Source organism: Hemiscyllium ocellatum, chromosome 19, assembly GCF_020745735.1.
Source record: "Hemiscyllium ocellatum isolate sHemOce1 chromosome 19, sHemOce1.pat.X.cur, whole genome shotgun sequence".
NCBI classification, from domain to species: Eukaryota; Metazoa; Chordata; class Chondrichthyes; order Orectolobiformes; family Hemiscylliidae; genus Hemiscyllium; species Hemiscyllium ocellatum.
The window spans coordinates 41,955,607-41,971,664 of NC_083419.1; the positions used below are offsets into that span (position 1 = coordinate 41,955,607).

General features: G+C 40.7%; 1 protein-coding gene across 4 annotated transcripts in view; it reads right to left on the minus strand.

Moving 5' to 3' along the window:
- Positions 1–16,058, minus strand: part of b4galnt3b (beta-1,4-N-acetyl-galactosaminyl transferase 3b) — a 193,256-nt gene that overhangs the window by 50,824 nt on the left and 126,374 nt on the right. For 3 of the 4 annotated variants that reach the window (XM_060839850.1, XM_060839851.1, XM_060839852.1), the window contains 3 exons: positions 10,876–10,976; positions 8,906–8,973; positions 4,354–4,432 (listed from right to left, as the gene is read on the minus strand). In XM_060839850.1, coding sequence (XP_060695833.1) covers positions 4,354–4,432; positions 8,906–8,973; positions 10,876–10,976 — 248 coding nt within the window. Of the gene's footprint in view, positions 1–4,353; positions 4,433–8,901; positions 8,974–10,875; positions 10,977–16,058 lie in introns of all 4 variants that reach the window. The other variant, XM_060839853.1, reaches the window with a different exon arrangement.

Here is a 16,058-nt window from a genome sequence, read left to right on the forward strand (position 1 = left end):
CACCCCACCCCCCTCTTGTAGCTCTCCTCATTCCCTCACAGTCTTCCGCACTCTCAGCACAGACTCCTCAGTCCTTGCAGTAAGTAAGGGTAATACATAATATATATGTAATATATATGAATGATTTGAAAGAGAATACAGATAGTCCAATTAATAAGTTTTCAGGCCACACAATATTGAGGGAGTTGCAGATAGTGAGGAGGATTACCAGAGGATTCATCCTGATATAGATAGGCTGGAGATTTGGGCAGAGAAATGACAGATGGAACTTATCTGGACAAATGTGAGGCGATGCATTTTGGGAGATCTAATACAGGAGAAAGTATACATTAAATGGCAGACCCCTTAGTAGTATCAACATGTAGAGGGATCTAGGCATACAGGTTCACAATTCCTGAAAATGGCAACATAAGTAGATAAGATGGTCAAGAAGACATATGGCATGCTTGCCTTCATCAATTGAGGCACAGAGTATAAAAATTGGCAAGTCATGTTGTAGCTGCATAAAACTTTAGTTAGGCCACATTTGAAATATTGTGTACAGTTCTGGTCACCACACCACGAGAAGGATGTGGAGGCTTTGGAGAAGATACAGAAATGGTTTACCAGGATAGTACTGGTGTGGAGTATTAACCATGACAGAAGCATAAGTTTATTTTCACTTGAACATCAAAAGATGAGAGGCAACCTGACAGAAGTTTATAAAATTATGAGAGGCATGTAGGGTCTTCTTCCCAGCACAGAAATGTTAATTACTAGGGGGCATAGGTCGAAGGTAAAAGGGTTCAGTTTAAAGGAGGTGTGAGAGGAGAGTTTCTTTTTCACAAAGGGTAGTAAGTGTCTGGAATATGGAGAGACAGATACAATAGCAGCATTTATGAGGCATCTTGGCAGATATACTTTCCCAGGGAAACCTAAAGGTCCAAGTCTAAAACATGGCAGTCTGGATGAAGAACTACAGGTCCCAGTGCTTATAAGGAAGTTACAGCAGACTGTCTGATTCCCACTCCAGAACTGCTGTGGCAAAATCCAACTTCATCCCTAGAGGACTAGATGTAGAACAACCAGTGAGCTAAACTCAAGATAATCTCAGAACTAGCCCACTTGAACACCCATCATACTCCTACTTGCTTTATTCTACCTCCATAACAGAGAACAGAAAATTAAAATGATAGGAGAAACAGATGTGCAGAGTACTTCATAAATGATGAGGGGTTAGAATATAGATTTGTACAAGTGGACCTAGGTGTCCATGTCAATAAATCACATGCAGGTGCAACAAGCTATTATGAAGGCTAATGGAATATTAGCTTTTATTGCAAGAGGACTTAAAGACAGTGAAGTCTTGCTTCATGTATGTAGCAGCTTGATTGGACTGTACCTGGAATTTGGAACTCCTTTTCTTAAGCAAGATATTATTGTCAGAGAGGGAGTGCAATGAAGGTTCATCAACCTTGTTACCAGAAGGTGGGACTGTCCTATGAAGAGAGAGTCAGCAAAGCGGACCTGATTTCTCCTGAATTTCTAGGAATGAGAGGTGATCTCATTGAAACTTACGAAGTACCGAAAAGGATAGACGGAATTGATCTGCTAAGATGTTTCCCCAGTTGGGGAGTCGAGACCCGGGGTGCAATTTGGTCCTAGGTAGGGAAATTTTTTTCTAATCAGGCAGTAGTGAACCTTGGGAATTCTCTATCCCAGTGACCTTGGAAGCTCAGTCTTTGAGTACATTTAAGGTAGAGATTGAAAGATTTCTGATTACTAATGGCACGCAGGGTTTTGGGGTCTGTTGGATAACAGGCATTGGACTGTTTGATCAGCCATGGTCATACTGACATATGAGGCAGGCTCCAACACTGAATGGCCTACTCCTGTTTCTACCTTATTTCAGGGCACCCAAGAAAACTTCTGTAATCAAGGCTGGCATTAGTAAACCAACTAAAACCTCCCTCATAACGATCCAGGCATTCTTCTCATGTTCCATAATTCACATTGAAGCAGGATAAAATTAAAACAAGAGACCCATGTCGCCAAAAGTAACAGAAGCCCAAATTTCCTACCTACAGATCGGCTGGGTGCACAAAATCATGGATGTTAACAACTGGGAGTTTATACTTTTTTTTATTTATTCCCTCATAGGACACAGACGTCACTAGCTGGGCCAGCATTTATTGAAAACCTGGAAGTTTTCCCTAAGAAGGGAATGTACCCTCTACCAGAGAAACATCGAAGGTTTAGGAAGATAGCTCACCAGCACCTTCTCAAGGGCAATCAAGAGACAGATAATACATGAAGCATTAGCCAGCAATGACGTTCATCTTGCTTGTTGTCTGCATAGAGTCTTTTTATGTTCATTAGCTGCTGTTTTGGTGTGTTGGTGGGTTTATGGGCTACCATGATGCCAAGAGGTCTGAGTAGTCTGGCAGTCATTTTCGAGATGTCTTTGATATAGGGAAGAGTAGCTAGGGTTTCTGGGCACGTTTTGTCTGCTTGTTTGGTTTTGTTGCCGAGAAATCGGCAGACTGTGCTCATTGGGTACCCATTCCTTTTCAACATGCTGTACAGGTGATTTTCCTCAGCTTTTAATAGTTCCTCTGTGCTGTAGTGTGTGGTGACTCATTGAAATAATATTCTAATGCAGCTTCATTTGTGGGGGTTAGGATGCTTGCTCCTTAGTTCAATATTTGGTCTGTGTGTGTTGCTTTCCTGTAGACGCTGTTTTGAAGTTTCCCTTTGGCTGTTCGCTCTACTGTGACATCTAGGAATGGCAGTTTGTTGTTGTTTTCCTTCACCCTTTGTGAATTTTATGCCAGTAAAGGATATTATTGATGGTCTTGAAGGTTTCCTCTAATTTGTTTCATTTAGTGATGACAAAGGTGTCACCCATGTAGTGGACCCAAAATTTGGGTTGTATGGTTGGCAGAGCTGTTTGTTTGAGTCTCTGCATTACTGCCTCTGCTAAGAACCCTGATATCGGAGATCCCATGGGTGTTCCATTGGTTTGTCTGTAGGTTTTGTTGGTGAAGGTGAAATGGGTGGTAAGGCATCGGATAATTAGCTTGACGATATTGTTCTTGCTGATGAAGTTGGTGATGTTTAGTGCATGTGTCTTTGGATCTTCTAATAGTATAGTCAGTGTTTCCTTGGCCAGGTTAATGTTGATGGATATGAACAGGGCTGTTATGTCAAAGGAGACCAGTATTTCATTCTCTTCTTTCTTTGCGTTTTTAATGGCGTTCAGGAATTCTTGGGTGGAGTGAATTCTTGGACTATGGGTCTGAGGGGGGGCTCTTGGTTTGTGGATTTGTGAAAAAGAACAAACTGCCATTCCTAGATGTCACAGTAGAGTGAACAACAAACTTTAAATCTGCGTCGACATGAAAACAACACATACGGATCAAATATTGAACTACTGAAGCAATCAACAAAACGTCCACAAACAAAGCTGCATTAGAACATTACTTCAACAAGCTATCACACACTGCAGCACAGAGGAACTATGAAAAACTGAGGAAAATCACCTATGCAGCATATTAAAAACGAATGGGTACCCAATGAACACAGTCCGCCGATTTCTCAGCAACAAACCCCGGATAAGCAGGCAAAACGTGCCCAGAAACCGTAGCCACTCTCTTGTACATCAAAGACACCTCAGAAATGACTGCCAGACTACTCAGATCCCTCGGCATCATGGTAGCCCACAAACCCACCAACACACTAAAACAGCGCTAATGAACTTAAAAGACCCTAAAAAGACAACAAGCAAAACTAATATCATTTACAAAATACCTTGCAAGAACTGTAACAAACACTACATTGGACAAACAGGCAGAAAACTAGCCACCAGGATACATGAACATCAACTAACCACAAAAAGACATAGCCCACTCTCACTAGCATCCTTACATACAGATGAGGAAGGACACCACTTCGACTGGGACAACACATCCATCTTAGGACAAACCAAACAGAGACATGCACGAGGATTCCTAGAGGCATGGCATTCCAACCCGAACTCTATCAACAAACACATTGATTCAGACCCCATCTACCACCCACTAAGAAAAAGAACAAGAAATGACATCACCAAGACAAGTTATGATATCACGAACCAAAGGAAACTAAACACATAAATAGCAAGGGGGACATAATACCAGCGCTTTACTGAAGGCTCACTGATGATATTACCTAGCATGGTGATGAAATGTCTGAAAATGAACTTTCCAGCTCAGCGAGCAAACTTATATCCAGAACCTCAACCTGAGCTACAAATCTTCTCCAAACTCATTAACTCATTACAAATGAGAAAAACAATGGATTGTCAAAGTTGAAAAAAAAATCAAAATTACTTACTGCAACTTCTATGTGGTCTGTTCCTTTGCCATTTTGTTTGTGCAGTACCTCAAAGAAATATTTCTTAAAGGATAACAACCTACAGATAGGAAATGGAAAAGAATGCATGACACTATACCCATAATAAAGACACAGGGAAACAATCAATTACTGTGTATAAATACTAGTACATTATATTTTCATCCTTTAATGTAATACAGTAATTAATTGCCAATGTCTTTGGAAAATCACAACTTAGGATTGGAAAAGATCGCAGAACTCAAGTTGAGTAAGCTCCCTTAATACCTCCGTTTTTGATATGTCCCTTTAAAAATAAGGAAACCAACAATTTACTCAGTATTCTAAGTGTGAGCCTTTTATACTTGTAGGAAGATTCCAAATGTTATGTTGATTATATTTCAGGGGATTAGAGCATTCCTGGCTAGGCCAGCATTGATTGACCATTCCTAACTGAACCACATTCTTCAAATGTTGTGGTCCAGATATATCAACCATGCTGTGAGGAAGTGAGTTTCAGACTTTTGACCCAATGTTAGGGAAGAAATTACAATATAGTTTCAAGCCAGGATTGTCTGCAATTGTTGGTCTCCTCCTTCTAGGTGATATATGCCATCCCCTATTCAATGAAGATTAACATTTCACCTTCCTGACTATTGCTGTAGTTGCATGCTAACCTTTCATGATCATGGACAATGACAATCAGATCACTCTATTCTACAGCATTCTGCAGTTTCTCTCTGTTCAAATAATATCCTGCTTTTCTGCTCTTCCTGCCAAACTGGACAGAATAGCAAAACATGGCTACTGAAGATGTGAGATTTTCTGCTGGGAAGATGATGATTTTCTGCAGGGAGGCTATTTTTAAGAATACTAAATACATTTTTTTAAATTAAATAGGAACAGGTTGTAAATGCTGACAGTGAGCCACCTTCCTGAACTGCTGCACTCCCAGCACCCACAAAAGGAGTTTCAGGATATTGTCCCAGTGTCAGGGAAGGAGCAGTGGTCAGGTTCCAAGCCAGGATTGGTGTGGGCATGAACGGGGTTCACAGGTGGCAGTGTTCCTTTATAAATACTGTTCTTCTCTTTCTAGCGAGGCACGATTGCAGGTTTGGGGGAAGGTGTTGTCGAAAAGCCTTGGTAAGTTACTGCGATACATCTTGTAGATGATGCACTGACTGTGCGCCTCATGGCGAAGGAAGTGAATGTTGGAAGGTGGTGAATGTGTCTGTATTCCCTCTTTATATATCTTTCTTAGTCTACTTTTACTTTTTTTCTTCTGTTTGGAAGGTATTCTCATGTGTGGTGATTGAGAGAAGGAACTGCTGATAGTAGAAGGTGAATTTTGAATGACTGGAGAGACCTAACCGGGATGAAGGTGAGGTTTTAGTGATGATTAGTGGCATTACAGTAATACAGGGTGGTTGCAGAAAGTCACATGAAGAGAATGGACTCATATTAAAATAAAACAAACAACTACAGATGCTGAAGTTCTGAAACAAAAACTGAAATAGCTGGAGAAACTCAGCAAGGCTGGCAGCATTTGAGGATAGAAATCAGAGTCAACATCTTCAGTCCCTTCTTCAGAACTGTGTCTAGAATATCTAGGATAAGGTGTTATGTATGCTGAAAACAGGGGTGGAAGGGGTCAGGGATAGAAGGATTGAGAAGAAAGTTGGAAATGAAGCTCAGAGAAAGAGAAAACGATAGTTAGGCAGTGAAAGGGATAGTAGCTAATAAGCCTGGGAGAAAGAAAAGCTGATAATGGGGACCATCAGTAGATGATAGTGGGTTGGCTGTGCTGAAAGCAGCCCATGTCTTGACTGGGTGCGAGATGTTTGTGGAAGGGGGCTGGTACATGATATAGAAGAAGATGTTCAATTTTGAAGAAGGGTCACAGGACTCAAAATATTGATTCTGCTTTCTCTCCACTGTTGTTGCCAGATCTATTGAGTTTTTCCAGCTATTTTAGTCTTTATGTTAGACTCATTCTTTGATCTGCAGTGCCAGAATAGCAGACCATCCTTTTCCTCCTGGGACCAAAAAACAGCCTCAAAAACATGACAACACAGTCAAGGAATGTAGGTACAAACACATTCTCTAGCAATGAACATAAAAACAGAGATATGTTTATATGCACAGGACACTGGCTTACTCTGTACATCAGCATTTGTGCTAATTTTAGTTACATCACTTCATATAAACATACCATTTTGACAGTTCATTTATCATGCATTAACTAATTCTTAAGAGCTAAGGTTGTGCTGCCTCACAGAATTACAGAGTAATGAAAGTAGCAGACAGATACTGCCATTAGATTAACTTAACACATAATCACATTTGCCATTAATTACAGCTTAAAATCTTGTACAGAATCCGTTTGAAAGCAACCTTAAGTGCTTTTAGACGCTGTAGTAAAACTATTTATTGGAGAAACTCATGATTTTCTTGAGTGAAACCAAATTCTATTCTCTCTGTATAATAACTAATCAGAAAAAAATGCTGTTTGCCTACCAGCTATAAATTGAACTTAAGCAACTTTAAACATTTAGCCGCTACATAATCAGGTTACATAATACAATTTCAAAACTGGAAGGATGTTACTCTTAATCCTAAAAAGATGTTGTAAAATTGGAATAAAAACTAACAAATGCAGAAAGCACTTAACAGGTCAGTCAGAATGGACAGATATGTTAATTTTCCAGTAGCAGATCCTTTGTCAATCATCACCTAGAGACAGAATTGTATTAATTGGTGATCACTCCTTCTGTCAAGCATACCTTTAAGCTTGACCATTTTACATAGTCCATTTTCTTCATTCCCCTCATCATTTGTGCCTTGCATAATCATGGTTTTGTGATCCAAATTCCAAACCATCCCTAGAAGTCCCAGCTAAGATCATTGTTGGAGCCTCCACCTGTATCTTTTACTTAACAATATTCCTGTTAACAACAGATGTTAGTGTGTTTACTTATATGAACCAATAAAATTAAAGTTGATCTGATTTACACCAAGTTGTTCTTGATGACTTACACCAAGGACTCAATTCCCTGTGACATGCAAATGGTTCCAAAATGTTTATTGGATGCCGCTGGATTTTGTGACAGAGCTACCAGAATCCGGGGCCCTGTACCATTTTCAGTACACTGGAGACTCTTTCTGTCATCACTACAGTTCAGGCTTCCGTGTACTCTCACTCATACTGAACTATTGTAACTGGGGCTCTCAGGCTTAGAATAATTCTGAAAATTGACTTCATTAAGAATAATATATTTGCATTCAAGAGTCAGAAACAAATTTCATTCACTTTTATTCAGCATCAATTCCAACAATCTTTACATATCATTCTAATGGTAGCCTTTCTAGGGACAAGCAATAAATGCTGGCCCAGCCAGCAACAGAACATCCCACTAGTGAATAAAAAAATCTTCCACAGCTTATAAAATTATAATAATATAAAATAACCTGTACTAGCAAAAGTCAATCAACCATACAACCTTAGAGTCATAGAGATGTACAGCACAGAAACAGACCCTTCAGTCCAACCCGTCCATGCCGACCAGATATCCCAACCCAATCTAGTCCCACCTGCCAGCACCCGGCCCATATCCCTCCAAATCCCTCCTATTCATATATGCATCCAAATGTCTTTTAAACGTTGCAATTGTACCAGCTTCCACCACATCCTCTGGCAGCTCATTCCATACACGCACCACCCTCTTGGTGAAAGAGTTACCCCTTAGGTCTCTTTCCTCTCTCATCCCAAACCTATGCCCTCTAGTTCTGGATTCCCCCACCCCAGAGAAAAGACTTTGTCTATTTATCCTATCCATGCCCCTCATGATTTTGTAAACCTCTATAAGGTCACCCCTCAGCCTCCGATGCTCCGGGGAAAAGAGCCCCAGCCTATTCAGCCTCTCCCTATAGCTCAAATCCTCCAACCCTGGCAACATCCTTGTAAATCTTTTCTGAACCTTTTCAAGTTTCACAACATCTTTCTGATAGGAAGGAGACCAGAATTGCATGCAATATTCCAACAGTGGCCTAACCAATGTCCTGTACAGCCACAACATGACCTCCCAACTCCTGTACACAATATTCTGACCAATAAAGGAAAGCATATCAAATGCCTTCTTCACTATCGTATCTACCTGCGACTCCACTTTCAAAGAGCTACGAACCTGCACTCTAAGGCCTCTTTGTTCAGCAACACTCCCTAGGACCTTATCATTAAGCGTATAAGTCCTGTTAAGATTTGTTTTCCCAAAATACAACATCTTGCACTTATCTGAATTAAACTCCATTGAACACTTCTGAGCCCATTGGCCAATCTGATCAAGATCCTGTTTTAATCTGAGGTAACCTTCTTCACTGTCCACTACACTTCCAATTTTAGTGTCATCTGCAAACTTACTAACTGTGCCTCTTCACCTTCATGATCATAAAAAGCAATTGCAGTCTGTGAAAGGACAACAGCCCTGGGCAACATCTGTGAAAGCAGTTCACTATCATGTTTGCTTATACAGAAACCATGGGAGAGAAATATACCTACTGTGTGGGCTTGGAGACTTGACTTTGAAACTTTCCAAATTCTCCAGGGGCTGTCCATTCCTTACCAGTCTATGTTAAAAAAAGAGAGAAAGTTAGCTTGCTTGCAGGTATATTGCTTCAATATAAATGGGATACTAGTGTATGCAATTCTAGTTTCATTATAAATAAAATCTCATAGAACATAACCGCTCAGAACAGGCCCTTCAGCCCTCGATGTTATGCCGACCTGTCGTACCAATCTGAAGCCCATCTAACCTACACTATTTCATGTATGTCCATATGCTTGTCCAATGACGACTTAAATTTACTTAAAGTTAGTGAATCTACTACCATTGCAGGCAAAGCATTCCATACCCTTTCTACTTTCTGAGTAAAGAAACTACCTCTGACATCTGTCCTATATCTATCAGCTCTCAATTTAAAGCAATGCCCCATCGTGCTCGCCGTCACCATACTTGGAAAAAGGCTCTCCCTGTACACCCTATCTAACCCTCTGATTATTTTATATGTCTCTATTAAGTCACCTCTCAACCTTCTTCTCTCTAACGAAAACAGCCTCAAGTCCCCTCAGCCTTTCCTCGTAAGACCTTCCCTCTAGACCAGGCAACATCCTAGTAAATCTCCTCTGTATGCTTTCCAAAGCTTCCACATCCTTCTTATAATGCGATGACCAGAACTGTACACAATATTCCAAGTGCAGCCGCATACAGCTGCAGCATAACCTCATGGTTCTGGACCTCAATTCCTCTATTAATAAAAGCTAAAACACTGTATGCCTTCTTAATGACCCTGTCAACCTGGGTGGCAACTTTCGAGGATCTGTGTACATGGACATCGAGATCTCTCTGCCCATCTACACCACCAAGAATCTTACCATTAGTCCAGTACTTTGCATTCTGGTTACTCTTCACATAAAAGATAATAAAGTCTGTCAGAATTTCAATCATGAACTGCACAGTTTGGATAATTTAAGGGCATATGGAAGGTCAAATCAACTTATAACAGTCCAGTTTGCTGATGGGAGGATCTCATTAGATCTTCCTGGTTGTTTTTAACAAAGAATGCTTTAGTTGCAATATCAGTTTTAGCAGAGAATTTATCAGATGTTGCCCGACTCCTTTGCTTTCCCTTTCAGCTCTAATATTGGGCTAAAAACTAAAGTAACAACATACAACTGCTGTCTTCATTTGCTGTGAATAAATGTTAGATACTGCCTAGAATAACAGTTCTTTTCCATCATCTCTCATTCTTCTGCTCAGATCTTCCATGAACTCTTAGCACCACTTGTGACTCCCACAATGCAAGATGGATATCAATACATCCGATTCACCAACAATAAAGTAATAGGGAAGGTTAATGAACTGGAAGTTTACTATCTGGATTTTAAGATATACTTGACAAAGTACCGTACAAAGGGTCAAGTAATGAAATGAAGAGATATGGAATTGGAGGGTCAGCATTAACTTGGCTTAAAAAAAAACTAAGGGCAGATCAGATCAAGCATGAGCATTATTTTCACTGCATAAAGGTAGATAATGGTGTTCCTAATGTCGTTGTTGTGGTTAGTTTGCACTAATGTGTGCATGAGAGTGAAAGAAGTCCATATTTTCCCTTTGTGCTGGCATTTGTGTTTTATAAGAAACATGATTTCTTTTGCAAATGAATTATTCTGTAATTATTTTACTACATTGCAGTTTTCTCACAATGTTTTTATCACAGTGAACACACTGACATCATTTTGTGAAAAAAACAAAGTGTTTACTATCTCCACTGCTGCTGACAGAATAAACCATGTCATGATGCTGCTCTCTGATATTACTTTATCAACACATCACCAGGATTTCTGGCTGTAAAATGCACAGACTATTAAGGAACCAATATGACTAAAATGATACAGCTCAATTTCTTCCTGCAGCTAGTGTGAAACAAACATTTAATGTCGGTAGGCTTTGGAAAACAGTAATATTGTACCTTTCCAACTTTCGCCAGAAGTGTGAGATTTGAAGGACTCTCATCTGTACTCAGCCAGAATTCAGAATTATCATCAGAGGCCACAGCAAACTGGAATTCACCTAAAGATAGCAAGATAGTTAATTACTTTTCTGGAAATATCAACTGACCCTAGATTGGTTCCCCACCACTCTTAAAAACATTCTTGCTGGGCGAACACTTATGGGCAGAATCAATTTCAGCACATTGATCTCTGAAGGTTACAAGACAGACCAAGAGAGCAGTTAATAAAACATAAATGATCCAAGGCTTTATAAGATGGTGCATAGATTACAAAAGTAAAGAAGGTATGATAAACGTTTGTGCCACCCAAGTACCTGGCAACAACTGTCTCCAACAACAGAGAATCTAACCATTTTCCCTGAATGTTTAACATCTTTACCATCACTAAATCCCTTCACTATTGACAATCGGGAGGTTACTGCTGACTAGAAACTGAGCTGGACCAGCCATATAAATAATGGAGCTACATGAGAAAGTCAGAGGCCAAACTTTCTGTGGTGAGTAATTCACTTCCTTACACCTTAAGGCCCAACCAGTGTCTACACAGCAGGAATGTGATAGAGTATTCTGATCTTGCCTGGATGAGTGCGGCTCCAACAATATTCAAGAGGCTGGATGGGCTTGACAAAGTGGACCATTTGATTGGTATAACATTCATCACCATCAGGCAAAGGTGAGAACTGCAGATGCTGGAGATTAGAGTTGAGAGGGATGAAGGGCTTTTGCCTGAAACGTCAATTCTCCTGCTCCTTGGATGCTGTCTGACCTGCTGTGCTTTTCCAGCACCACACTCTCAACACATTCATCACCATCAGTGTCAGCATGCACTCCCTCCACTCTCAAGACACAGTGGCAGCTTCGTGGATTTTCTATGAGCTGCACTACAGTAAGTACCCAATGATCCTTTGACAGCACTTCCCAAATTCTTTGACCTAGAAGGTCAAGGGCAGCAGATGTATGGAAACGCCCCCTGCCTGTTGATATGCAGAACTACAGTGAAAAGATAGGGGAGCAGTTCCATGTTAATTGCTCTTGCACTGAGTATGGATATGACAAGGCCACATGGCCTCCACCTCCTGTACTGTAACCATTCTTGGACTCCCTAGCACCTCAGTAAATTAGTCACTATTTATGAATGGGCATTGAACTTGGTAAGTGTGTTTTAATGAAAACAGAAAATTATTGCAATTATCAAATTCTATCCTTAACTCACACCCACACAGAGGGCAGAATGTAATTATTACAACTGGATGCATTGGCAGGAGAACTGATAGATGTTCTTGCCTTTGGCCGTCAGGCACTTAAACATGCAGCATTAGCTGCCCTACTGATCAAGGAGCCCCAGGAATGCCAAAGCCACCATTACGACAGCTGCTGGTCAGTCAATGGGAAGATGCTCTATGTGGATGTCAGTGTTCCTGGGAGCAGCGCCAGCTTCTGATAATGCCCTGATCAGAGACCTAGGATCAAGAGGGACCCCACGTCTTAGGTGTTTGTGGGCAGGTTGAAGGTTGTAAGTTGGGAATCATGGGTCAAGAGAGGGAGTTGGCAGCAAGGACAGTGAGACAGTGTCGCGTACCACCACCCACAACCACCTACCCCATCCTTCACCTGCTTGTCAGTGCTGGGCTCCTTGGTCAATTCTGAGTGTCATTGTGTGATATTATAGAGTTAACTTGCTCTGCTGACCTGCAGGAAACTGGATGCCCCGAGACTAGGGTGGGATGCCTCTGACTTACAGAAATTGCATTATCGCCTCCTATTATTCAGAGTCATTTACATGCCCAATTCCTTGCCATTTAGAAGCCATTTACATTGTATCTCCTATTATTTACATTTTCATCTCCTATTCAGAAAACAATAAGAACATTACAGTTGGAAGTTGACTATGCCCCTCTACTTACAAAAAAACGATCTGCAACAGATTTGACCATTAAGGGATGATTTGCATCACATTGTTTCTGGAGGTGGGGTGGTCACTGCATTGTGTCTTGAGTGGCATGTGACTGGGGGAATAGCTGGGAGTTGTCTTGTGGGCATTACTAACTGTGATGTAAAGATTTTGTATAAAAGAAGGACTGTTTCCTATGTTTGGAGAGAACTTTGACACAACTCTGCAAGCCCTGCGAGGTGTGCATTAAAGTTCCTCCAGAAAGTTTGTACTGAATTGTGCTTAATAAAATTTGGTTGCTTGTCCACAGAAGTTGGCATGTTGCAGTTGCATCAAGTGTGTAAGGGTCTCAGAAAATAAAGAACTTCACATTTGCTTGAGCGATTTGCCAACTCTTTCACAGGAAGCAATCTCATGGGATGTGTATTTCAAGCTATCCAGAAGGTGACCCTCCTACCTTCCATTGGAATACCAATGACAGCAGCCTTTCCTTGGGCATGACCTGTTCATTTATTGGCCTGAAGTATCATCAGTGCAGGGAGGCTGTCTGTGTGTCTTCCTACTCTAGAGTAAACTGGGTGGGTTAGTAAGGCACTGGAGTTCGACCCTGAATACCCTTCAAATTAATTGCCCCTCATATCCAAACTGGTGTAATGATGGGTATTAAATTCTAGCCATAAACATACACTCACAGCACAAGGTCACTCTCTTGTTGTCAAGCACACCTCTGTAATCCCTCTGACTGATTTTGTAGAGAACAGAGGCCACACTTTCATTTAGTAATGAAGCTGAAAATTGCTCAGACATTAATTTCCATCTGCCACCCTGACCCTATACCAGTTTCATTTGGCTTTTTTTTAACAAGTTGATAAGATCTTCTGTTGAAGTTGAGATGCCCTTTGCGAAGGCCAGAAGAAAACTGGATTGCCCCTGCCTCACACACAACCTTTGTGTGTTGGTGTTGGTTTTGGAAGCAGTTTTCAAAAAAATGCATCTCCTTGCAGGGTCTGTGATCACTTGGAGAATGCTGCCAAGAGATTGGAACATTCAGGAAAAAAGGGTGAAATAATCCTACAGTTTTAAGTGCCACTATTAGATACTGTAAAATAGTGTAGATGAGTTTTCAAAGCAGGGATTCATCAAAGGGCTCTGTTCTGCAAAGATAAGTTAAACACCCATCTCTCAATATTGAAATGGATTACAGTATAATTTTCATTGAAGAAAGTGCCATAATGCATTCAAGAATATGGAAGAATGTGTTGATAAGCTCTAACATGTTTGGTACAAGGAATTAAATATACAGACTACTCTGGTTGCAAAGTAAATCAGTTCTGGTTGCCCTGTTAAATGAAGGAGACAATTGAAAAAAGATTTATCAGGATGTTGCTGGAAATCAAGCATTTGAGATATAAAAACAGCCTGGAAAGACTGGGCCTTTCTTCACTGGAGTGTAGGAGGCTGAAGGGTGACCTTATTGAGGGTTATAAAATCATGAGGGGTATAGATAAGGTAAATGACAAGCCTATTTTCCCCAGGGTGAGGGAGTTCAAAACTAGGGAGCACGTGTTTTAAGGTGAGAGGAGAAAGATTTAAAAAAGACATGAGCGGCACCTTTTCTTTACATAGAGATTGGTTCGTGGAATGAACTGCCAGAGGAAGGGCTGGATGCAGGTACAAATACAACATTTAAAAGACATTTGTATAAGTTCATGAATAGGAAGGGTTTAAAAGGATATGGACCAATTATATTGAAGAGGGTAGTTCAGTTGACATGGTTTACATGGACTTCAGTCAGGCCATTGACAAGGGCCCAAATGGAAAGTTGGTCTAATGGGACTCTTTATTTTGGTAACATGGTCAGCATGGACCGAAGGGTCTGTTTCCATGCTGTATGACATTATGACTCTATATATCTTTCCCAGCTCCTTTCATACAATTGACTGACATTCTGTTCTTTCTGTTTCAGGCTGTAGGAAGTAAAATTATATTACGGCTTGACCGAGATGCAAATTTTACAGGGCTGTTCACACAATGATTCAAGTGAGTGAATGTCAGCTTTGTGAGACTATAATAAGAGTACCTAATGCATACTGGGTGAGTGACTTTGATGGATACTTGGAATCAGGGAGGGGAATGAATCATTTGATATGGAATAGTGGTAGAATGGGTAAACCTGAGAGGACAGGGAGATGATAAAGGTAAATAGAGTATGGGGAAAACTGAACAGATATGAAGTGGCCTGGCAGAGTCATGGGAATGAAAAAGGCATGAGAGCTCTGACAAGGGCTTGACTCGGGTAGAGGCTCTGAGCTGGAATAGATGTGGCATGGAGATCCGAATTGGCATGGGATGACATGACAGACCTGAGCAGGAATGGAGTGGTGTGGGTTGCTGGGTGAGGTTTAGGGAGCCTTTTGATAATGTTAAGAGCTGGGCTTCTCTGTTGGAGAACAGAAATGGACTTCTGACAGCGTGCCTCTGAATGCATCTTCCAGTCACACTCCAACATCATTCTCAGACTGCACTGCAAATTTCAAATCTGTAAAAGAATATTGAAGTTCCAACCAAAGTCATGCACTGGTCAGGTGTGCAGTTTGGAAGTTGCAAAAACAGACATTTCCCTGGAAAATCTGAGCTCAGATCTCTGAGTACACCAAACAGTATGACTGTCATACGAATATTGTGGTCTGTAGTCTCAATATTACAACAAAAAGTGCACAGCGTCCTTGCTGAAGCACATTTTTTTTGAGTGTAGTTTATTTCTTTTTTTCTCTCTCAGGGCTCTTCACTGTTACTTAGTCAAATCCTGGATCTCTGTAGGTTTCCCTATGTTGCATGGACTACAGAAGTTCAAGAAGATAATTCATCACCACTTTCTTCATGACAATTAGGGATAAGCAATAATGCAACAATGCCCACAACCCAAAAACACATTTTATAAACCCTGCTTAGATGGAAGTCAAAGAACTTCTGTCTAAGCCTCTGATTATGCCCATTTTCTGCTAATACTGAGCAAGTATTGCAAAAATAATCCATCTCAGCTGCAAATATTTCCTTCCTCTTGCGATAGAGAAGTATCTAGTTCTCATTCCTCGGGCAGAGCAGCGACTGCAACTCTTTGTGTAATAAATCATAGACACTAACCTACATTCTATAATTGTGCAATAAAATACCTTGAAGCGCTAATATAAAATGCCATGTATTTAATCTTCTTTTGCAAAAGGTGATCAGAACCAAGGTTATATTTTTC